This window comes from Colletotrichum aenigma (assembly GCF_013390185.1).
Source record: "Colletotrichum aenigma strain Cg56 chromosome Unknown KSG_Cg56_contig08, whole genome shotgun sequence".
NCBI classification, from domain to species: Eukaryota; Fungi; Ascomycota; class Sordariomycetes; order Glomerellales; family Glomerellaceae; genus Colletotrichum; species Colletotrichum aenigma.
In genome coordinates, this window is record NW_023500914.1 from 1,567,882 (window position 1) to 1,590,228 (window position 22,347).

At 52.7% G+C, this 22,347-nt stretch overlaps 11 protein-coding genes across 11 annotated transcripts; 6 read left to right on the plus strand and 5 right to left on the minus strand.

The window, feature by feature from the left end:
- Positions 1-393: 393 nt before the first annotated feature.
- On the minus strand, positions 394-3,403 carry CGCA056_v011950 (uncharacterized protein; the record flags this gene model as incomplete). The annotated part of the gene is made up of 2 exons (XM_037327194.1): positions 394-2,717; positions 2,812-3,403. The coding sequence occupies 2 exons, from the start codon at positions 3,401-3,403 to the stop codon at positions 394-396; spliced, it is 2,916 nt and encodes a 971-aa protein (XP_037173952.1).
- Positions 3,404-3,874: 471 nt separating this feature from the next.
- Positions 3,875-4,888, minus strand: CGCA056_v011951 (uncharacterized protein; the record flags this gene model as incomplete). The annotated part of the gene is made up of 1 exon (XM_037327195.1): positions 3,875-4,888. The coding sequence occupies one exon, from the start codon at positions 4,886-4,888 to the stop codon at positions 3,875-3,877; it is 1,014 nt and encodes a 337-aa protein (XP_037173951.1).
- Positions 4,889-5,995: 1,107 nt separating this feature from the next.
- CGCA056_v011952 (uncharacterized protein) lies at positions 5,996-6,839 on the plus strand (the record flags this gene model as incomplete). Its single annotated transcript, XM_037327196.1, has 2 exons — positions 5,996-6,286; positions 6,345-6,839. 2 exons carry the CDS (start codon positions 5,996-5,998, stop codon positions 6,837-6,839), a joined length of 786 nt encoding a protein of 261 aa, XP_037173950.1.
- A 940-nt stretch (positions 6,840-7,779) lies between these two features.
- On the plus strand, positions 7,780-8,276 carry CGCA056_v011953 (RutC family protein; the record flags this gene model as incomplete). Its single annotated transcript, XM_037327197.1, has 2 exons — positions 7,780-7,891; positions 7,966-8,276. 2 exons carry the CDS (start codon positions 7,780-7,782, stop codon positions 8,274-8,276), a joined length of 423 nt encoding a protein of 140 aa, XP_037174215.1.
- A 237-nt stretch (positions 8,277-8,513) lies between these two features.
- CGCA056_v011954 (uncharacterized protein) lies at positions 8,514-9,524 on the minus strand (the record flags this gene model as incomplete). The annotated part of the gene is made up of 4 exons (XM_037327198.1): positions 8,514-8,778; positions 8,838-9,139; positions 9,208-9,388; positions 9,448-9,524. 4 exons carry the CDS (start codon positions 9,522-9,524, stop codon positions 8,514-8,516), a joined length of 825 nt encoding a protein of 274 aa, XP_037173956.1.
- Positions 9,525-10,209: 685 nt separating this feature from the next.
- Positions 10,210-11,517, plus strand: rebG-1 (4'-demethylrebeccamycin synthase; the record flags this gene model as incomplete). Its single annotated transcript, XM_037327199.1, has 1 exon — positions 10,210-11,517. The coding sequence occupies one exon, from the start codon at positions 10,210-10,212 to the stop codon at positions 11,515-11,517; it is 1,308 nt and encodes a 435-aa protein (XP_037173955.1).
- A 445-nt stretch (positions 11,518-11,962) lies between these two features.
- sirD (4-O-dimethylallyl-L-tyrosine synthase) lies at positions 11,963-13,302 on the minus strand (the record flags this gene model as incomplete). Its single annotated transcript, XM_037327200.1, has 2 exons — positions 11,963-12,107; positions 12,167-13,302. 2 exons carry the CDS (start codon positions 13,300-13,302, stop codon positions 11,963-11,965), a joined length of 1,281 nt encoding a protein of 426 aa, XP_037173954.1.
- Positions 13,303-14,412: 1,110 nt separating this feature from the next.
- Positions 14,413-16,112, plus strand: aclL-0 (Cytochrome P450 monooxygenase aclL; the record flags this gene model as incomplete). The annotated part of the gene is made up of 5 exons (XM_037327201.1): positions 14,413-14,442; positions 14,502-14,733; positions 14,786-15,325; positions 15,378-15,891; positions 15,953-16,112. 5 exons carry the CDS (start codon positions 14,413-14,415, stop codon positions 16,110-16,112), a joined length of 1,476 nt encoding a protein of 491 aa, XP_037173953.1.
- A 147-nt stretch (positions 16,113-16,259) lies between these two features.
- On the minus strand, positions 16,260-17,243 carry CGCA056_v011958 (uncharacterized protein; the record flags this gene model as incomplete). The annotated part of the gene is made up of 1 exon (XM_037327202.1): positions 16,260-17,243. The coding sequence occupies one exon, from the start codon at positions 17,241-17,243 to the stop codon at positions 16,260-16,262; it is 984 nt and encodes a 327-aa protein (XP_037173958.1).
- A 1,606-nt stretch (positions 17,244-18,849) lies between these two features.
- CGCA056_v011959 (UPF0382 membrane protein) lies at positions 18,850-19,363 on the plus strand (the record flags this gene model as incomplete). Its single annotated transcript, XM_037327203.1, has 2 exons — positions 18,850-19,080; positions 19,151-19,363. 2 exons carry the CDS (start codon positions 18,850-18,852, stop codon positions 19,361-19,363), a joined length of 444 nt encoding a protein of 147 aa, XP_037173957.1.
- Positions 19,364-20,852: 1,489 nt separating this feature from the next.
- Positions 20,853-22,287, plus strand: CGCA056_v011960 (uncharacterized protein; the record flags this gene model as incomplete). The annotated part of the gene is made up of 3 exons (XM_037327204.1): positions 20,853-21,211; positions 21,263-21,821; positions 21,883-22,287. 3 exons carry the CDS (start codon positions 20,853-20,855, stop codon positions 22,285-22,287), a joined length of 1,323 nt encoding a protein of 440 aa, XP_037174594.1.
- Between the last annotated feature and the right edge of the window lie 60 nt (positions 22,288-22,347).

Consider the following 22,347-nt stretch of genomic DNA (forward strand, 5'->3'; position numbering starts at 1 on the left):
ACGTTTGATATGGCGTGCGTTATGTAGAATTGGCGGTACTTGGTTTTCTAGTATGGCGCCCTCCACGCTTTGTCATCCCTACGATGTTGACCTCGGTCCTCAACTCTCATCATCGATGTCAGCCCGGCCCCGTTACTGTAGCATCACCCTTTTTGAAAGCTCATTGATGTTATCTGCTAGAGATTGCTACGTAGTTATCAGATTGCCATTTCCAGTCACTCTATCAACCGTGTTATTTGCGCAATTTTGCGGCCTCGCACCTTCCAATTGCAGCATGACATGGTCTTACAGTGTTTTACTGCTAATTTACCCTCTCTTGATTTGGACACTGAGCTAGTCTTAAACGTGTGAGCGGGCGCTCTTGTCTTCAAGCTACTTGTGTCACCTCCAAGCTCAGTCCACCCACCATTCTTGATCCTCAAAATATGCCTCTCCCTTCATGCCTCCACCAAAATATGCCATATGACGGACATATTTGAAGAAGATTTTAAGCGCCGCCTCGTCTGTCGAAGAAGCTCTCCTATTCAGCACCTCAAAATAGAGCGCCTTCTTTAAATCCTCTGACGATCCCATCAAGCCTTCGGCCGTTCCGCGAAGCAGCCGGGCTACAATCTCCTGATCATCCCAAACATCGCTAACGGCAACATCCTCCCCGCGCTGTCTCGCCTCAGCCACAACTGCTTCCTGCAGCCCCTCGACGCACCGTACCGTCGCGTCGGCAACGACGCAGGACCGTCCGACAAGGGGTCTGATCTGCACGGGAAACTCGCCGTGCACCCGAAGCGGCTCTGGGTTCAGACTTAGCATCGCTAACCCGGCCCCTAGCTCTTCCGAAGACGGCGATTTCGGCATGGACACCAGTAGACCGGGTCCAGTGATCACCTCACCGGGCCGGAAAACCAGGGCGACAGAGCTGTTCCTGATGAGCTGCACCAGATCATCGTGCCGATCTGCGATTGCTTTTGGCCTTGATTCCTCATCTTCCCCCGATGATCGTGGATAACTCCCATCCTCTTTTCCGTCTTTTGGTTCCTCGTAGACGTGAACTGCATACCACTGATCACCGTCCGTCGGGACCTTGATCATCAGGGCGCGTGGGACGACCGTTTCGCCTCCTGCTTCTGCATCTCTACCATGCCCATCACCGTTCTCATCAGTCGATCCCGGTTCCGTGGGGAGCAGCCTTCCCACCATATCCAGGCCAACGAAGCAGTTGAGCTTCGCGCCGGGAAACCTCACTCTCAGGCCCTCATCTTCGATCCTCGCCGGGTAGGGGCTCGAAGGCAAGACAAACATGTTCCCGTATTTGGCATACTGCGCCAACGTCCGGGGCGCCCAGCGGAAACCGGGCACCTGAACACGCGGGACGCACGAGAAGATGATGTCACCCGGCAGCCCAGCGGCGCCCTGCAGCGCCTCGACCCTGTGCCACAATTGACACATCCCGTCCTCGGGCGTCTCCCCGTCGCCGATAAGAAGCTCAGCCTCCCCGCGCGCCGTCTTGATGCGCAGATCCAGCAGCGTAGCCAGGCATATCACCTCATCGGACGCAACCGTCAAGCTGCGGTGCTTGAGCGCGTTGACCAGCATTTGCAGGAAGAAGTTCAACGGGTGCACCTTGCGCCCGGGGGTGTTGGTCTCGTCGGGGAGTTGCCACATGCTGACGCTGAGGTCGCGGAACTCTGCGATGAAGCGGAAGGCCAGGGACGCTTCGTGCTTTGGGGCCTGCTTCAGCAGGTTGACGACTGATTCAAGGGAGAGGAGGCCGTCGCGGAACGCGAAGCAGAGCCGGTCGCCAGAGCCTCGGGCTCGTGACGCGCCGGCGAGAACGCCTTCCTGAAGCGTCCACATGCGACGCATCCACGGCGACGTATAAATGTGCGTGGCAACATCGATGAGACCCCTGGAGGTGTCTTCGAAGATGTCCCTTACACTCGTTGCCTGAAGGACCGCGCTCTTGACGAGGACGGCATAAGCGTTTGCATAAATCTCCCGCATCCTCGACAAGCACAAATTCTTACCGTACCCCGGAGTCGCGGGGCAGCACATTGTGTCGATCCACAGGTTGATCTGCCGGACTTTCGGTTTCGTCTGCACGTTGATTCCCGTTCCCGTCGTGTCCTCCTCCCGTAGCTTATCTTCGACCACCTGATAGGCCATCATCGACCAGTGCATCACATATGCGAGTTGACAGAACGGCAGTGCATTCGCTTGCACATTTCCCAACCCCTCAGACCACACGTGTGAGAGTGCGACATAGTGGTTTTCGGGGTCCTTCTGAGACTCTTCGTCGATGCTGATTGAGGTTAATGCTACCCCGAGACCGCCGTCCTCGAGCCTGCCGATGGCGAAGCAGGGAATGTCCCCTTTTTGATAGATCTCGATGAGGTGCTCCTCGTCAAATGTCATCATGCCTGGGCATTCGCACCCAGGACTCTCGTGTTTGGGCACCGCGGGGATTCTAACATTGCACCCATACTCTCGGCAGTCCTTGTGTAGATCAGCCACCGTGGAGTCGGCCTTGAAGTTTTGCAGGTAGTAGAACGCCTCAATGCTCGTGAAGGTGTCCCTAATCTTGCCAATGTCGCCGGGACACCATCCCGCGTTGACCATGGCCCTCTTAGTCTCGGGGCTCAGCGGATCCAGGAGGGGTGCAATCGTTGAGAACCACCCATATTTGGGTCCGGCTGGGAAGTACTGTTCGTCATGATTCATCTCTAAGCGGCAGTCTCATTAGCTTATTGTTCATCTGGAATGAGACGGAGCCCAGCCATCCTGTCAGAGCAGGGCACATTGTCACCGGAGTCTTACCCGCCACTGGCCCATGCTCCAGAGCCGTCTGGACCGCCACGTCCAGTGTCTCAGCCACGCTCGCGAGACAGATCATTTCATCTCTGAAGACCCGAAGAAAGCCGGGGAATCTGGAATTAATGCTGTCGAGGGCCTCGAACGCCGTCTCGAGGCATTCGTCGAGATGTTTGTGATATTCGTCGCCACGCTGAATCCTCGATAGACGTCCGGTTTCCCTCCATGCCGTCAGGTCCTCGTGCAACGACTTGGTCGAAAGCGCAGCACTGCTCAACTGTCCGTCGTCGTCGAAGGTGAAAGACATGCTTTTCTTTCGCGCATCATATTCGCCTTCACCCTCGACGAATTCCTTGATGAGCGCAAAGAACAGCCATCCTTGGTAGTAATCGAGGACGTTGTAGCTTGAGACTCCGGCTGAGAAACGGCCCTGGAACGCATCGGCTTGACTGGGTACGTATGGACATTGACCGCTGAGAAGAGCGCCATGCCGGTCTGGGTAGTCGAGGAATGGCCCGGGGTTGTGAAATTGAGCCGTCGCGAGCTTAATGACCGGATGCTCATTGATAGGGTCGCGTGGCAGAGGAAGATGTTCCATCTTCAAAGGCTACGTGCCCGGTGGACTAGGTTTGTTTAAGCAGGTCATTGGAATGAAGAGAGAAAACATCGAAGATGGCCGATTTCCTGAAAGAAAGAAAGAAGATGACATGAAATTGGACAGAGGCTGATGAAGTCCGACCAGGCCAATCACACGCAGGGGCTTTCAGCACTTCGCTGCCTAGTGCAGGCAGCCATCAATCTGATGGGGCCCTATTTTGCTTACATTGAAGACCACGAACATGCACGTAATAAATTTGGCCATACAGGAAATGAGAATTCTATGGTGTTTTTAACGTAGGTTGAATATTGAATTATTAGGTTGACATCCTACTCGAGTGGTTTACCATTCGCAACCCCATCTTGCTGTAGAGAAAATAATCCAAGCTGATACAAGAAACCCAATTGGCAGTTTTAAGCTGTGGAAATCAGAATCCAAATTCCCAATACTCAGTGGGCCGTCAAGTCCCCATTATGGATTGATCGTGAAAGTACATTTCAGGCCTGAGTGGTCACTCCAAGGTACGTTTTTCTCGGTGACCTCAGGACTTTGAACAACGATGGTATCTGGATGCATCACCTCCATGTGCACAGGCGTCAGGCCTACCATCGCAACCCTGTCCATTCGATTAGGCGGGAACGGCGCGGTCCCGTCAACTCCCCAAGTGTACCCAGGCTCTTCACCATGGACAGCCTTCCAAGCGTCGACAAGATGGTTCCCTTCGATGAGCGTTTCATCCTCTGGAAGAACCGGGTTGAAGTCTCCCGCGACCAGGCCGTGGCCCGCCTCACGTAGTATCTTTGACGCAAGCCAAAGCTGATGGGGCCGCAGAGACGGAATCCTGGCAAGCGAGTCCAGATGTACGTTGATGAGCTCGATGCGCTTGAATGGAGGACGCCGCAGGATTGATGAGGGATTAGACGGAAGGAATATCTCACTGCAAAGTGCGTCTCTGCCGTAATACGACCGATACTTGATGCGTGAAACTTGCCCTAGCGCCCTGTACTGAGCTCTCCCTAGGTGTCCGAACCGCGCCTTCGACACGAGCGTCATGGTCGCGAATAGATGGCCGCCCCAGTTGACCGTGTCTTTCTCGCTAGAATACCACCCGTCGCAAATCTGCTGATTCATCAGAATTCGGGGCAACATGCCCTTGTTCACCTCTTGGAGGAAGATGACGTCCGGAATCGGCGCGTGGTCGAGGATCCTGGACAAGAGGTAAGACAGCCGTTTGGCGGAACGCTCGGCAAATGCGTCGACGTTCCATGTCGCTATCGTTAACTTCAAATCCGGGTCAAAGTCCTGGATCGGCTCGGTTGAGAGGCTATGGCTAGTGGCATTTACCACTGGTATCCATTCTGAGGTGTCTTCGTGGAACTCATGCCATGACTGGGGAACGGGCGTGAGGTCGGGCTGATCTGCGGGTGGCGTCACGACCCTTAGCGGCAGACTATGGGATTTGAAAACTGAAAGATAATTACCCATAACGATTTTTTACGATTTGTTTGAAGTTGTGACTTCGTGCGTATCGTTGGTGGGTGAGGACGGTCTTTTGATGCTCTTCTGTTGGTAAACGGAGAAAGCCAGATGTCCATAGCGGTAGTTAGGCACCGCACTAAGGTTCGGCGCGACAGGGGTATAAGTAGGCAAAATAGGCAACCTTGGGGGCCATAATCAGCCCTAAGAAAGAAAAGATCGTGAACCATACATGGCCTAGACATTTTTATGCAGCCAGGTACATACTCACAATGATCGCGCCTATAGGTATTTCAAAGATGTGATCAAGAGATCGTACACAGGTACCTAGTACAGACAATGAGCATAGACAAACTCCAGGTTATACCCTACCGTCAGGAATTATTATCACTCTGGAACTTTTCTTCCAGCTTCAATCATTAGAAAATTGAAGTTGGAAAGCAATTGACAGTTTGGTACCAACTGAGCGCATATCTCTGAGATACCTTACGTGTCACAAAATCGAATCTCATACGTTTTAATCTTACTAGTGGGAGCAGGTGATGTACAACACATGCGAAGGTCGGTGCATCCATGAATATTATCAAATTTGGTGGGCATTTGTTCGACGCACAGTAGATGACTCACTTGATAGCCATAATGTTCTGCGTACCCAGCTGTTGCGAGACCTAAGGATGGGCGATGCCGACGGCCTTGGCTGCATCGGATGTTGTCATTCTTTAGGTGCATGTTGCAATCCATTAGAGGGGCTTTGTCATTGGTGGATTAGTAGCCTTTCTAATGTCCCCTTAATGCGGGAAGTCGCTTTCTGAAGTGGCAACACGGCCAGCAGCCAACAGAATGAACCGCTGCCAGACCGGTGGGCGGAGCGCGTAATCCCAAAATGATGTGCCAACACAGCGATGCATGCCGGGCGCGTATCTGCAACACACAAGACCCCTTAGAGGTCAGAAGAGCCATTATGGGCGGGGAAGGAACCACACGACTGCGATGAGTCTCCTGCGCGTTAGCACCATTTCTGTGGAACGATGCTGCTTTTACTTAAGCTGGCTTATCTGCCTGCCATGATGACCACTTCCGGCCAATTTCATGGTCAAATCATATTCAACCGTCGCGATGACTTTCGAATCTGGCGTGCAGGTTCTTCACCTGAGCATGCCAAGAACTGGCAGCACATCTATGAAGGCTGCCTACGAAGAGCTTGGACTGCCGACTTACCATGGCTTCGAGTACATGTTACGACCTGAAGACCAAAAGGCCTGGACAGAAGCATATCTTGCCAAGTATGAAGGGAAGGGAAGACCTTTTGGACGAAAGGAATTCGATGAGATCCTCAAGGGATGGGCCGTTCTGTCGGACTGCCCTGTGCTTGGGTTCACGGATGACTTGCTTGAGGCCTACCCAGAAGTGAGCGAACTCTTTCAAGTCTCACCTGGTCAAGCTTGATACTAATCACTGCATCTAGGCGAAAGTGGTCCTCGTTGACCGGGACATCGACAGCTGGTACAGGTCCTTCAACGAATGTGTCGTGGCTCCATTCTCTGACTGGCAGGCATGGGTGGTTATCAACATTTTCGAGCGCTTCAAGAATCCACAGCCAACGATCATGACACAGAAGGTGTTGTACAAGATCTTCGACGCTCACGACATCAGCAGCTGGCGCGAGAATCTCAAGAAGACAAACTTGGAACACGCCGAGAAGATTCGGAGAGTTGTTCCTAAAGAGCGGCTGCTAGAATACAAGCTGGGGTCTGGCTGGGAACCTTTGTGCACGTTCTTGGGCAAGGATGTGCCCGACAAGCCGTTTCCTCATCTCAACGACTCGGTTGAGTTTGAAAAGTGGACGAGGGAGTTCAAGGACCAACAGCTCAAGCAGGGTTTATTGGCGCTCTTGAAGTACGGCGCCGTGCCGGTCATAGCCGCGGCTGCGGCGATCTTCCTGAGGCGGGTCCGAGCTTGAGGCCACCCACGGCCGTCACCTGCAAACCTCGGGGCCGGTAGGTGGGGCATCCTCGGGCATGCTCCGGGACTCTTCCGGGAACGTGAATAAGAGGGCGCCAGATTGTACATGGTGACAGAGCAGTGATATAATCAAGCATTCCACAAGTATAAGACTTTGGCAGGGGGTGCTCGGCCCGAGGTGATGAAATCATTGACTCTTGTGACTGAGACAAAGCTCTGAGCCGATCGATCAGAGGCCGGCGGCGGGAGTGAGGAATGCGGCGAGCCTCACCAGCCGCATTGAGATTGCGCTAAAGTCGAACCCAGTCGCGCACGTAATTCCACCGGTCGCGCTCCCGCCTAAGGCGCGGAAGCGCAGCCTAGCATGCCTGGGGAAATCTGGCTTGCCTGACTTGGCAGCCGAATCCTTCTCCCCTTGGCGCCGATCCAATGGTCTGATCGTAGGTGCCTCCTGACATAATCTTCGGCATAGTATTAGCGCCGTTTCGCCGGTTTTTCGACTCAATTGCTGGCTGCAAAAGAGACCGGCGAACATTGTCCCGACTGTATTAGTAAGTGGGAGTGCTGAGCCGCCTTGGCAATGCTTTTCGTGCCTCGCTCAGCCATCGCATGGTTGAATCCTTCGAGGGTTACAGGGTATACTCTAAACCATCGTACTCTTGTCCAGTTCTGATCAGTGAAGAGTTACTAAGCCGGCGATGAATCCCCCCGCGCGAAGATGTTGGCCAAGAACGCCAAGTTGCGTCGGTGATTGCAGTGTATTGATGTGTATTGATGATGGTCATAATTCACCGATCATAAATGCTACCCATTCCACTTTCCAATAATCCATGTCAACTCAAATACATCAGTCTGATATAAGGCAAACAAGTCTCTGACACGCAGAACCTTCATTTTCGAGCTCTTTATCTCAACCATACCCCCATACTACAAACACAATGTCTGGACTCAAGTATTTCTCTTACAGCGACTATGGCAAGACCCTGCTTGAGGAGATGCACTACAGTCAAGCTGTCCGAGTCGGAGACAACATCGAGATATCAGGCCAAGGTGCGCAGTTCCTCCAATTTCGTTCGAGAGTATGAAGGCTTTCTTCATGCCCATGCTTACCTTGCCCCATCTAGGCGGCTGGGATCCGACAACAGGAAAGGTTCACTCTGATCTTTTGGATGAAATCGACCAAGCATTCTCCAATGTAGACTTGGCCTTGAAGGATGCTGGGGGAAAGGGTTGGTCACAGGTTTTCCGAATTCGTGTCTACGCTCTCGATGAAGCGTGGACCTCAGAGGGCATTGGTCGGATGGTAGAGAACATGAAGAAATGGGCACCTGATCACGCGCCTATCCTGACAGGCGTCGGCGTCGCGAAACTTGGGCAACCAGGGATGCGCATCGAGGTGGAGGTATCTGCTTATGACCCGCAGGGGGCTCAATAGTTGCATCTGTGCAGCTACAGAAAAGGGTTATATGATCCATAGCTTGAAGCTAGCTAGCAATTGAATGGGTAGAATGAATTATGCGATCGCTATTATCTATGCTCAGACTCTACACCTCGACCTGATTGTTTGTCCTTTCCGTGGGTATCATTAACCTCAGACACATCATTTGGGCCGTTGCCAGGAAACGTCAATGTCCTCCTTAAGCTTGAGGCTCGTACACAAACGGAGAGTGGCCTATCTCCTGCGTTGCCAGTACCATATGGCGACACCAGCCAGAGCGACTCCAGCGGATGAGAAGATGCGCATGGTTTTCTTGACGGCGGGGGCAAGGACCATCTCCGCAGCGACGTGGAAGTCAGCCATCGCGTTGATGCGAGGATACGGCTCCTCTGGGACTTCATGGCCCAGGAAGGTGCAGATTTCCTCCCAACCGAAACCCTTCTCGAGATTCAATACAAGCAATCTCTCGGGCGGCACAAGAGCCTTGACGCTTGTAAGGCTATGAAAATGTCAGTCAGGGGCTAGGCTTGGGAGAATCGGGGTGAGGATGTGACTTACTATTCAGTGTAGCTCTTGGCCATGGCGTCCTTGAAGCCAGGATCGCTGGGCTCGAGGCCACCAGACCATCTATGTGACATGGCCTTGAAAAGCGCCCTCAACTCCCAGACGAAGCTATCGAAGTATCTGACAACTGACAGAGGCGGTTGTGCGAGCTTCGCATGGTATGCACCTAGAGATCCAGCAATGGACTTGGCCCAAGACTCTGGTGTCCGCTCGGTCAAGATGAACTTGACGTTGGGATCTTCCAAATACTCCGTGACAATGTTGGGGCACAGATAGCAGGGGCTCTCAACAATACACTGGGTTTCAATTAGTCAATCCGGATTCTTCTCGTCACTGAACCCAAGTTATGAATATAATCACTCACGTCGTAACCAGCAAACAGCTTATCGAACTCAGCACGACCAAAAGGCTTGTCCGTATCATTGGCGATGATAGCCTCTTGAAGCGCCCTCATTTGCTGAAAGCCATAGGGGAGCAATTCTGAGATGTGAAAAGGCTTGTAGCCCAATGTTTTCAGGGCCTGCCATAGCCCAAGAGTGCCTGTTCTGCGCAACACTTAGCCCCCGCCACCAACATATCTGATGCAGCTTTCGTCTAAACTTACCTGCTTGGACCAAGTCCAATAACCTTCATAGGCCGCTCTTCTGCGGGCGCGGGAAGTTTATCGACAGCGCGGGACATTTTTCGTATGCAACAGATCGGTATGTTGCCACAGGAAGGTTTGTCGGGTTCGCTCCGCTGCAGCAGCTTGGTTCAAGGGCGGTGTTGCGGACCTTTTACTCGTGACCCTACCTCCCTCCCGTCCACGTGCGGTGATCCATCTCTAGTATTCTCAACTGCCGGTTTAACCCTGGTGGAGGGAGGGGATAGCCCCAACCCCTTGCCACGTCGTGTTATCTACGACTCCATCGCCACGCATGACTCGCCTGCCGCCGCCGGTCGACTGCGACTCATGCGAGTGGGTTCCAAATGTCCGGGGTAATATTTTGAGTTTACGTCGCTATCAGAGATCCGCAGCGGACTTGTTTCTTCTCTCGTGCTTCTGGAAATCAATCACTTGATACCCTATCATGAATCATCCTGGTTACGCACCCGATCTCGGTAGATAGCTTGATAATTCCCCCTCAACCTTCCCTGTTGCGCGGGCTTTGACACATCAACATGCATCGACGAATCAGAAGCTCGGAAATGCCAATGCATCGATAAGCCGTTTATCCCTCCTAAATGCAAGAGAGAGTGTCTCAGCTGCAGCGCGAAAGTGTCCGTTGGCTTGTGAATACGCCAGGCTGTTCATCCAATCGCTGAGTTCAGCCACGTCGTCTCAAAACAGCCAACCTCAAGTCTCACCGACAATCCAATCACGAAAATGCATCTATCAACACCAGATGACATGGGCACGGCCGCAGCAAAGGATCGACGACCGCTGAAGTTCTTGCTCCATTGCTTCTCGGCCACTGGCCATGTCCTGCCCATGCAGGCAGTTGCGCGGGAGCTCGTTGAGCGAGGGCACGAAGTCGTTTGGACAACGATCGCTCCCCAAGAAGCCCGAGTTGTTGCTTCGGGAGCGAAGTTCGTCCCGGCGGAGAATGTGATCAAGGTCGATGCCAATCTTGACGGTGCAGATCCGAAGGACATGGCAGAGACAGCGGAGGTCATGTTCGGCGGGCGCCTCACGGCCCAAGTGGCTGATATCCGCAGATTGCTGAAGACATTCAAGCCTGACTATGTCTTGAATGATGCACTCCCGCAGGGCATGGCAGCTGTGTACGAACTTGGAGAGATCCCATCCTACGCGACGCTCGGAGTTGTGCCTCTGTACCTCCCGGAGGTCGGGCCCGAGCCCACCGCGCATCCGGCGCAGTCTGCCCTCGGCATGCTCCTGAGTCAACCGCGGCTGGTTCTGCCGGTCATCAACCCTGAGAGAGAGAATTTAGGCCTGCCGCCGCTGAAGCCCACAGATGCATTCTCATACAGCCCATTCCTGCATATCCAGGCTTCGTGCCCATCGCTTGAATTTCAAGAAGGGCCCGAGCCCATCATCCCTCAAGCACACTATGTCGGGCCCTTGGTTGCAAAGATCGGCAGCTCAAACGCCAACTTGCCTGAGTGGTGGGATGATGTGCTCAGCGCGCCCTCGAAGGGACAGGACATTCTTTTCCTCACGCAGGGAACCTTTGCCATGGACCCGACGTCGCTCATCATTCCTGGACTCCAGGCACTGCAAGAAGACAAGCGCTTCCTGATAGTGGTGCCGTCAAAGCTTGGAGACGAGATCCGAGCGAAGGTGCAGATTGAAGACAACGTCCGCATCGCGGATTGGGTCCCTTACGACCAGCTCCTCCCGCGCACGAGACTACTCATCACCAACGGTGGTTACGGCAGCGTCACACAAGCACTGTCCCACGGCGTTCCTCTCATCTGCGCTGGTACATCAGAGGACAAGAAGGACACGTCTGCACGGGTGTCGTGGGTTGGGGCAGGTATCGACTTGAAGACAGACAACCCTTCTGTGACCCAGGTCAAGGAGGCGGTCTACAAGATTCTCAATGACTCAAGTTACAAGGACAATGCGACTAGAATCGGGGAGGAGTTGAATGCACAGGGCGGTGCGAAAAGGGCTTGCGATTTGTTAGAGAAGGCTGCACTAGAGCTAGACGTCAGCAAAAGCACATAAAACATAGAGGAGCTTTGATGGAACATTTTATCGGAATGTTTGGGGAGGTAAATGCATAGATGCGTCATTAGCTATAATAGAGTTCAACGTCAATAAGGAGCCGAAAGTATGCTGCTCGCTTCTCACAAAAGATGCAACCAAAGCCCTGTCGCGACCACTGGTCAGTGCATGCCAAGCTTCTTAGGCATGATGACATAGCTTCATAGCCGAAACCCAAGTTCAACGTCGGCCAAGATTCAACTAAACACCAAAGAAACATCAAGGTTGCTAATTGAACAATGTAAAGTGGCATGCAATATTTTATTTGAATGTATGTTATGTACAGTTTGAGATTTCACTTAACCAGCACTTTGATCCACAATACACAACACCAATAAACTCTTCTGGATATCAACTAGGTAAGACAGACAAAACACGACTCCAAACAAGCATTCGAATCCTTCGTCTACGGCTTACGTGAGCAGATCTTATCCTTCTCACAATCGAAGGACTGGGGGCTGAGATAAGTGACCACTCTCAGCTGACCCTTGGCCAACGCGCAACCAACATAGTAGTGGCTGCCGCACCGGGAATCCAGCGTCTTGGTACCGCTGTGGAGACGTCAGCACGGGGATTAAAGATCTAGATCGATGGCGTGATGGTAACTTACAAGATATCGACCATGGCTGCTTCGTAGTTGTCCATCATCTGATCCGATCGGCGTGTGGAGAAGAACTTGCGGAGGCGGGACAGCACATCCACGTCGCTCTTGCAGAAATACTGCGGAGAGATGTACACCTTGGGCGAGATGGCCTTGCCGCAGCCGAGGGTGTAGTAGAAGCCGGGGCTAGCTCTGCCAGGCGCGTCGTCGGGAAGCATATCCGAGGCGTCTCCGAGGAATGTCTTCCAGAAGTCCTTGAGATCCTCGATGGCCTCCCCTGACATGTCGAGGCGGCCGCCGAGTGTGATGCAGTCCATCATGTACTCAAAGGTAGTGTGGCGGGCTCTCATGTACACCTTGATGCGAGCATCCTTGGGCGCCAGACAGTCAATGGCGAGGATGCCCGTCTCGAAGTTGTACTTCTCTGTCCCTTCCCGGAGGAAGTCGAAGAGGGGCTCAGCATTGAGGGAGTTGAACTGATTTGGCGGCAGGCTGCGGATGGAGCGCTCTACAAGCTCGAGGTTGCTGATGCCCAGTTCCTCCGCCTTGAGTCCGGGGTAGATGTAAATCTTCATGACAGGGCCGGTCTTCTCAATGTCGAGTGCGACCACAGTGCCCGCCTTGGGTGTTGTCTCCTCGACGAAGCAGTCAACTGTCTTGGATGTGCGGTTGTCATGCTGCAGGATCTGGTTCGTGAAGTGCTTGTACCACTCCAGATCCAGACCCGGCACCATCTTCTGCTGTTGGAGCTTGAAGATCCAGTCGTTTGTCGCATACCTGTTGAGAGGATCTAGCTCCGTGCCGGCATGTGCGCCGATGGGCTCGAAGCTATACCTCACGACAGCATGGTTATCTCTTCCCCATTCCCAGCTGAAGTCGATCGGCGTGGAGTCTGGCGTCCCAGGACTCCTCCATCTCCTGACATTGCCGTGGCAATCTGGAGAAGGGCCAAGTTCAGGGGCGACGAAGAGGGAGTAAAAGTTGAGCTCGCGGTACTGCTCTGCTGCGCTGTAGCCGGCGTACTTCAGGAGCTTGGAGAACATGCGCCCTGTCCTGTCCCACCAGAACTGGGAGTCGTCGTCCCTGAACCGGAGAACCGAGTTCAAGAAGTCCCAGGGCTCATTTGACATGATCATTTCACCCATTTTGGCGGCTGTTGAACAAAAAGACTGTGGTATAATTCGAAGGGCGTTGAAGCTGCTGAACACGAAAGTAGAGTATTGTTGAGAGCTGAGCCTTGGTTCTGGAGAATCAAGCTCCTCAATTTATCACATGCGACCACATTACCTCCATTACCTCCTCGCCTTTGCATATCTCTTCCATTACACTGGGAGCTGCATCTTCGATGGCTTACAGCTCATTGGTTCATCCCATGTGGAGGTTGAACAGCAAAGGTACACCGCCAGGGAATCGGCACACAACAGGGTAGATGTTTCGCGCAGGCCTGTCACGTTTCGCGATATCTACGCCCGACCAGGGCACCCTGGGAGTGTTCGTCCGAGAACGAGTTGATCGTCCAGGGCATACGACCAGTGAGCAGGCATTGCCTGGATAAGACCTCACCTGCCGGCCGGGACAGCTCCGACGACGACTCCGACAACGGTGACGAGTAATTCCGTATTGTCACATTCGTGCGACAGCGCGGCACCGCAGCCACAAGCTGCCCCCACAGATCGAAGCTTTGATATCTATTCATATCAGTGGAAGAAACGGGTCCCGACAGTAATCGCTAAAGTATATTAAATTGCTTGGCCGGCGGCGAGTCAGCCGCCCTCCACGATTACCCCAGAAGCCAAGATGAGCATCGACGAACGTCCCATCGCTGCCCAGTCCGTCCAAGCGTAACGGCGTAGGTTCGTGAAGTTCGGGGCCATCCGCTCCCAAGCCCACGGTGCGGGGTGACAATGGCAGCGGATCCTTTGACCGAAAGTTTAAGCACCTGCTTGATTGACAGATAACAGTACGCTGACGCCGCGAATTGATTTCTTGATAGGGAGCTGTCTGTATGACTCGCCAAGCGGTTCCCACACCCGACAGCGGCGATGCGTCATATTACGGGCGTGATTCCCTCCCCCTTTGGGAACGTGATGCCGTTTCCACATCCCGAGTACTCGTGGACAGCTGCGCATGAGATTATTCTTGCCCTTGTCAGGTGATCCGTCGGCTACGCCTTGCTCCGTTCGTTTCATATGCCCAAAGGCCTCCGCGCGGTATCGTACACAGGCGGGGTCTTGCAACCTCACTGACTAGCTGCAATGGCGGTGCTTGGAATTATTGTGCTTCTGGTAGGTCTGAGGGACGAAAACTTGACTAACAGATTGATACTAACCTGGCTCGATCCCAGGCGATCTTGGGAGTTGTCGCCAAGTGCGTTTACAACGCATTCCTACATCCACTTCGCCACTATCCTGGTCCGAAGCTGGCTGGAGTTACCCGCGCTTACTATCTCTGGTACGATGTCCGTGGGGTAAGTCACTGGAAGGTCAAGGAATGGCACGAGAAGTATGGCGAAGTCGTCCGAATTGCTCCGGGCGAGCTTTCGTACACTTCCAGTCAAGCCTGGCAGGCTATCTATGGTCTGTTTCCATACCCATTAGTTGAGTCTTTACATTAGCTAACATGAATCAGGCTTTCCCAATCGGGAAGGTAATGGCAACTACGAGAAGGACGCCCAATGGTGGAACAAGAATGTAAATGGTGTTGAGAACATTCTCACTGCCGACGATGCCGGTCATAAGCGTATGCGTCAGCTCCAGAACCCAGCCTTCTCCGACAAGGCACTGAAGGCTCAAGAGTCCGTCATCACCGGCTATGTCAACCTTCTGGTCCATCAGCTTCACGGCCAAGTCTCAAGTCCCGACACATCGTTGGTGGACATGAACTCATGGTACAACTTCACCACCTTCGACATCATTGGTGATCTGGCTTTCGGTGAACCTTTCTACTGTCTTCGGGATGCGCAATGGCATTGGTGGCTTCATGCCGTCTTCGACATCTTCCAGGCCGGTACCTACCTCCGCGCCGCTCGTCGTTTCCCCTCGCCGTTGTCTGAGATGCTGCTGCTTCTCATTCCCCGCCGCCTCATAAAAACGAGAGTTGCCCAGTTCAACTTCGGTGTTGAGCGCGTGAACAAGCGGTTGGAGAAGAAGACTGAACGCCCTGACTTCAGTAAGTGTCTCGCCGTCGGACATCGTGAAGAAGCTGCTGACCAATGGTGCAGTGTACTATGTTCTCCAAGGAACTGACGAAAAGGGCATGGCCATGGAAGAAATCTACGCCGCTGCCCAGGTCCTCATCGTCGCCGGAAGTGAGACCACAGCCACAGCGCTGACCACCGCAACCTACTACCTCTGCGAAAATCCCGACACGTTGGCAAAGCTGACTGCTGAGATTCGTGACACCTTCGAAAAGGAGGAGGACATCACTATCCAAAGCACAGCCAAGCTCAGCTATCTCAACGCCGTTATCGAGGAGGCTCTTCGCCTTGGGCCCCCGGGGCCCGGCACCTTCCCTCGAGTCGTTCCTGATGGTGGAAGAACCGTTTGCGGCGAGTTCGTTGCTGGTGGCTACTCCGTCGGCGTGCATCACTTATCCGTCAACCGCTCCCCGGTCAACTTCCGCGAGCACGATGGGTTCCATCCTGAGCGCTGGCTAGGCGATGAGCGTTTCGAGTCAGACAAGAAGAGTGCCGCCCAGCCGTTTTCCTTCGGTCCGCGAAACTGCATTGGCAAGAAGTAAGTCATGACCTAGGCCCCTGATGTCTCTCTTGATATGAGATCTGACATATATATGCAGCTTGGCGTACGCTGAGATCCGCGTCATTCTCGCACGCGTCGTATGGAACTTTGACATGAAGTTGCACCCTGACAGTGCTGGATGGCTGGGACGACAGAAGATGTTCACCACTTGGCACAAGACTGAGATGAAGGTTCATCTTTCTGCTCGTGCGAGGTGAAGGTCTCTAGCCGGAGACTTTTATCGACTGTACTTACCCAAGATGGAGCAGCCTTGCAGCTGCATACCGCAACTTTAGGTGAGAATAAATGAGGGGCAACAATGTATGCATAGACGTGAGTGTAAAAAACCGGAATCAGCTCAAGTGTTATTGTAAAGAAGGATCAACGGGAGTACATGCACTAAGCCCATCCACCATCTTCTGCGGCCAAGCCAGCCACTCACTCCAATATGTGCCAAGATGAGCAGAGATAGACTGGACAAGAGCCTTGCCAGCATTTGCATATGCCCAGTACTCCCTTGACAAATGTAGAAGGACGGCCCAGTACGCCAGTACCACAAGGGCTTCCGGCCTCTGCTGGTCTAACAAATTGACATACTCCGTTGGAACTCTGATTGACCACTCTTGTACGGTCGCTCGCCGTCTGCCTGGGGATATTCCAGGCTTATTTTGCACGTCAAACATGAGCTGCAGTGCATCAATCGCTTCACGACATGCCGAGCGCGTTGACTCGCCGAGATCGCTTTTATCGAAAAGTTCCACCAGACCCGCGCATTCGCTGCCCCTTTCCATCGCGTCTGGCTCGATGATGATACTATCCACAAACGGTGAATCTGGGCCTAGGTGTGCCACAAGATGACCTCGCAGAATACTCCAGGACCCGGCGACGATGGTGCGAATGCCACGGTGGAGGTTCATGCAGTGCACCAACTTATCCAACACTGTCGCGAAATTGCCTTGGTGAATGAAGGTGTCGAACAAGACATGTTGGCCGAGCCAAGTCGAGTAGAGAAATATTGCAAGGAAGTTCTCGTTTGAGACCTCAGCTTTGGCAAGATTGAACTGCGATAAGGCTCTTGTTTGAAGTCGTGTTGCTTCGGCTCGGTAAAATGCTTGGTCCTTTCCAGGAAGGGTGCTCATATGAGCGGCTGATAGTGCTAGGAGTTCGTCCATGAGATATGGCGTGCCGAGTGCTTGCTTGATGGACATCCGTTGAAAATTTTCCCGTGTCGAGTCTCCAAACTCCATCTCGGCCCTTAGCTCGTGCTCAAAATGGAAGAGCAGCTCCATATGGAGAAGGTCATACGGCTCTGTTGGTGGATACTGTGGCCGGTACAAGGGTTGCTCCATTGGGATAGAGCCAGCTGCTGCAGCCGACGACTCTGTTGATGCAGCTGGGCTCGGGCATTGGTACATAAATGCCGATGGCGAAGGTAGAGTCGTTACGGTGTCGAGATATGAGCACCGCCGGAGCGCCGTAGAACAGTTGACGCATGACGGGCGGCTCTCGTCGCATTTCACGTGGCGCTGTTTGCACTCCTTGCAGCCGAACCGTGATTTCCGATGCGGCGTTCTCTGGCGCATCTTGAGCTGACGAGGGTACGATGGAAAGAACAGAATCCGAAATGTAGACCACAGGGCCAAGTTTCTGCAGACTTTCAAGCGGCGGGAGCAGCGATGGTCGCTCAAATTTTGAGGTTCGACGACGTTGAATCAAAGTGCAGATTGGATGAAGGGTCCAGAATGTTATCCCCGGCAGGACAAGCCCAGGCACTCCTTTAAGGTCTCCAGATGATCCACGTCGTTGGGAGCCAAGCCACCCCGGTGCCGCCGGTCCTAGCCTGCATTCCCCAGACCCATGCACTGTGCTCGCGTAGGCAAAGCGACTTGACAGATCCTCAGGTACGGATTTCTTGATCACCTAAGGGACTAATTTCAAGTAAGAAATCATGCTTAAATGGACGGGGCTTCCGCTTGAAGCGTTTAAGAGGATATCCCATTGGGCCACTTGCAACAGAGGGGATATTCGTTTGTCCTTGGTGCGATGGATATTGCTACGTCTCCCGTTGGGACGCAATTACACATGGGATCAACGAATTAGGCCAAGACGGTAATGGCTCTAATATGGTTAGTGGAAGAACGTCAGACTAGCAATAAGCAAACATTATTATATTGTAACCAGATCACTAAAGTGAACTCCAAAAGTTTTAAACTTCTTTTGTTGAAGCACAGTTCGTAATGCATGAAGTTTTACTGGGTAAGATGACGCCAGGTCCATCGCAAGGCAGTGCCCGGTGGATGGAATCCGTCGTATTTCAAGATCCCGCGTATTGAAAATTGAGCGATTCGCAGAGCATTCCAACTGTATTGCTAACCAGTCGGAATTGTTTGAATACGGGCGGGGCGTTTGGCGCTAGTCTCCTTTTAGGCGCCGATCTCATTCAGGGTTTATTGTCAATCGCAGTGACTTGTGTGTTGTCTTGGCGATATTCGTCTAGTTAGCAGCGGCAAAATTCAAGTCGAAATTGTACTGGATGTCCATGTCAGTCAGCTGTGTGGGGGGGACGCTTAGTGGGAAAAAGAAACCGAAAAACAACGGACAAGTTCGTTGAACAGGCAAAAGATATTGATTTCGCCCGGACTTGAACCGGAGACCTTCAGTGTGTTAGACTGACGTGATAACCAACTACACCACGAAACCATCTTTGCTGTTGAAGGACACGCCGGAATTGGGCCCTGAGTTGCTCGCACGGTCTAGCCGAGATTCCAGAATAGTTTGATTTTGCGGGTGCGGCCGTCGACAGCTGGCTTCCCCGCCAAGATCACGATTACTCAGCCGGACCTGATCAGTCGGCTCCTCGCGTGCTGTGTCGGCATTCGGAGCGTCGCGTTCAGCGAGCGAGCCACCAGGAGTCTTTCACCCTCACGACCCATCAGATCATCCCATCAATCCCTCATGTCCAATACTGAAGCCGACGAGACCACCTCGCTTCTTTCGACTCAGTCACCCAAGCCCGATACCGTCGAGGACGAAGACGAAACCATGAGCAGCCAGCTGTACTGGAAGGTCGGAGCCGTCTTCGGCGCCACCGCCGTCGGCTTCGGAGCCTTCGGGGCCCACGGCCTCAAGAACCGCATTTCTGATCCCGCAAAGATCGCCAGCTGGACGACCGCAGCCCACTACCAGGTAAATGGCCTCCCCCGGGGCTGTCGTCTCCGTCTGATGATTTTGTCCGATGAATACTGACGAGAAGTAGCTCGCCCACTCGATCGCTCTGCTCATCGCCCGCCAAAACCCCGTGGCTGCCGGTTTCTTCACCGCTGGCATGACCATGTTCAGCGGCAGCATCTACGCCCTCATCCTCAACCCCGACCTCAAGTTTCTCGGCCCTGTCACTCCAATTGGTGGTCTCGCTTTGATTGCTGGATGGCTAGCTCTCGCCTTTACCAAGGGACGTGTCCGCTTTTAAGTGCTGCCTTGCGAGGGTTGTCTCCGTTGCTCTCAACATGTACTTCTACTTGTATCACATCACGTTATGTCACCACGCGCGCTGCAATAAAATTCTCTGCTCCCCAATGGAAATTTCACTATTTTACCAAAAACCTTTTACGTTACTTGATGGCCAGAATTATTTGCCGTCACCCTCTCGCGCTTTGTCATTATTTATCCTGTGGCCTCTTATCCTAAGGTAGTGAAGATATATCATCACTCTAGTCAGGGAATACCCATCCGAATAAAGTCTTCAGTTTATCCATCTGCACACCAGCTGTTTCGTTGCTAGAAGTAGGATAGTTGAGTGATGCGGTGCCACCGATGTCGCACTACGTGGAGTGCTCTTAATAGAATCTGTCCGCCACTCGATAGCGTCTTGTTGAAAACCAGAGACATATCGTCGCGCGATTCCAGCGAACTCGGATATGATGCCGCCTGACACTGCTCCTTTTGACGAGGAGTCAACCACGCCAAAGTATCGAGAAGCCGCGTCCAAAAGCGCAAGATTCACTTCGGTTCTCGCATGATGCGGGTTATGAATGACGAAGTCGAAAAGAATGAAAAGTGCCGACAACGGCATTGTTCCAGATATGCTAGTACAGCGTCCCCGACGGTTTAGCAAAGTACTTGGATCAGATGAGATTGATCTATGCCTGTAATCAAGTTAAAAGATGGGAGTATGGGGCTCAAAGTCAATGAAAACAATAAGCCTCACAATGCTGCGAACAGAATTCATTAGATTTACCTTGCACCCCTCACGATATATCACTTCCTCTCGATCTAAATAGATTGACAGTCTTTCCAAGGAAAGTACAAAGCTTTAGTATGCATAGTTGGTTTACAGAAGCACTGCTTTCAAGCTGGGTATGAGGTTGAAATCATGCTGCTCAACTGCTTCTGGTCCGGACGCTGAAGCGATGGACACCGGCCAACCCTCCAAAAGACGTCGAACGTGGGCGGCGGCCATCGCGATCTTCGGTTTGAACGACGTACTGATCGAGAAAAGCGATGATTACGTCATTGATGAAATTCTAGCAAGGCGAATAGCAAATGCAAACTAGTAGTGGCCCTCAAAAACGCAGTCTGGAGCCAAACCCATTACGCAGCCAATGTCGTCGTCTGTCAGGACCTTAAACGGAAGCAATTAGCCGGCGACGTCCTATCAATCCCAGAGACAAGGGGGGATCTGGCGGTCATCCATGTTCATCCTCTTCCCTTCGCTCTTGCCTCTCTCGTTCCCTTCGCTATTGCCTCTCTCGTCCTTTCGAGAGCCACAATACTCCGATGATGATAACCTAGTATTCTCTCCGACTTAAGCTTGGACCAAGCAAAGCTGAGCTTTTGCAACGACCTGCTCGAATCTGGATTTCGAGGAAGGAGCCCTCCTCTGGCCAGAACCACGACAATTCAAACCTTCCACCAGACCACCAACTTCATCACTTACACTGCCCTCTTTCTCTTCTAAAATGCCTTGTGTCCAGGATCTGGTCTTCGAGTGTGACTTGGCTTACGAGCCGGTCTGGGACGTCCACGCGCCTGTTTCGCACATCGATCTCCACGCGGGAGGTACTCAACCCACTGTACCCAAGGGGTATGCGACCAAAGCGCCCTTTCCCTACTGCCAGCTCCTGCCTGAGCTTCAAGTTCAAGTCAACAGCTATCTCACCAAGAAGTATCTTGCAATGCTGTCCAGCACTTCATCATCAATGAGAGACGACTTGATGGCCAAGGCTCTTGGTACCATTTGCATCGCTGGGACCGTTTCAGAGGTGTTGAGAGAGATTCAAGATTTCAACGATAGGCCTCACATTGTGAAGGTCGCGAGGTTAGTACTGGATTTTCTTCCATCAAACATAGGCTGACGTCTCTTGAAAAGATCCCTCAAGATCGCACTTCACTCTGAAGATTTCGCGTCCATGGATCTCCCGATTTGTGCACCGAGGCAACGGACATATTCCAAATACCGCGGTCTCGGAACGCATCTTGGCTACTCTCTGACGTCTATGGCACCGTTTATCGAGGAACTTATCCTGTCGATCAGTGGTGCTGACCACATGAATAGGATCGAACGTCTTGTGCGAAGTCTCGTTTATGCGGCCCCTTCTTTGTGTTTCGAGAAAATGAAGACATTGCGGCTCAGGCTTGGCGATCGCGAGGCGGGGCTTATGCTGGGTGAATACTTGACGTCCCGGTGCCCTTCCACGAAAACACTTTTCTGGTGGGACACTGCGAACTACGACAACAAACTCATTCGAATCAATGGTCCCTTCCGAAGCGATAATTTGACATCATTCACTTTGGGAAATACAAACATGACATATAAGAGCATCTTCATACGCACCGTTCTTCTGGCGTTCCCGCAATTGGAGCGATTTGCCATGTTTGGCAGCATTCATGACGACACAGTGAATGAGTTGGCCTATTACGTTGCTAATGTAGGGCTTGCCCCCTTAACATCTGGAGTAGTGACTCAGTGAGCTAACTTGCCTTCCGTAGGGGGTCCTTGAGTTCGGAAGTTGCCTCAAGATGTTATCTATACCGATGGGTGGGTTTGAATCTCACGCCCCGGAGTGGGCACGTATTGCCGGCTTTTTTCTACGCTCACTACCAAAATTGGAGCAAATTCAGTTGACTCCGTGGAGGGTCTTTTTTATCGATTATCTGCTCGTTGCCCGAAATGTCAAGGTGCAGATAGGCTCTTCCGACGCCGATTCCAACATCACCTACTGTCGGGTGCCGGTGGAGGAGTCACTGCAGAGATGGCCGTTCAACTCCTTCAAGCTCCCCACGGGAGGCTCTCTCGCGGAGGACGATGCCAACTGGAACCCGATTTCGGACATCACGATTGAAACAGATCTTTTCCACAACGGCGGAGACGACGGAGACGACGGAGACAGTTGAGGCAACGGTGATGGCGCGCCCATTGGAGAAGGGGTTAAAGAAGTTGTTCCAGACCGGGAA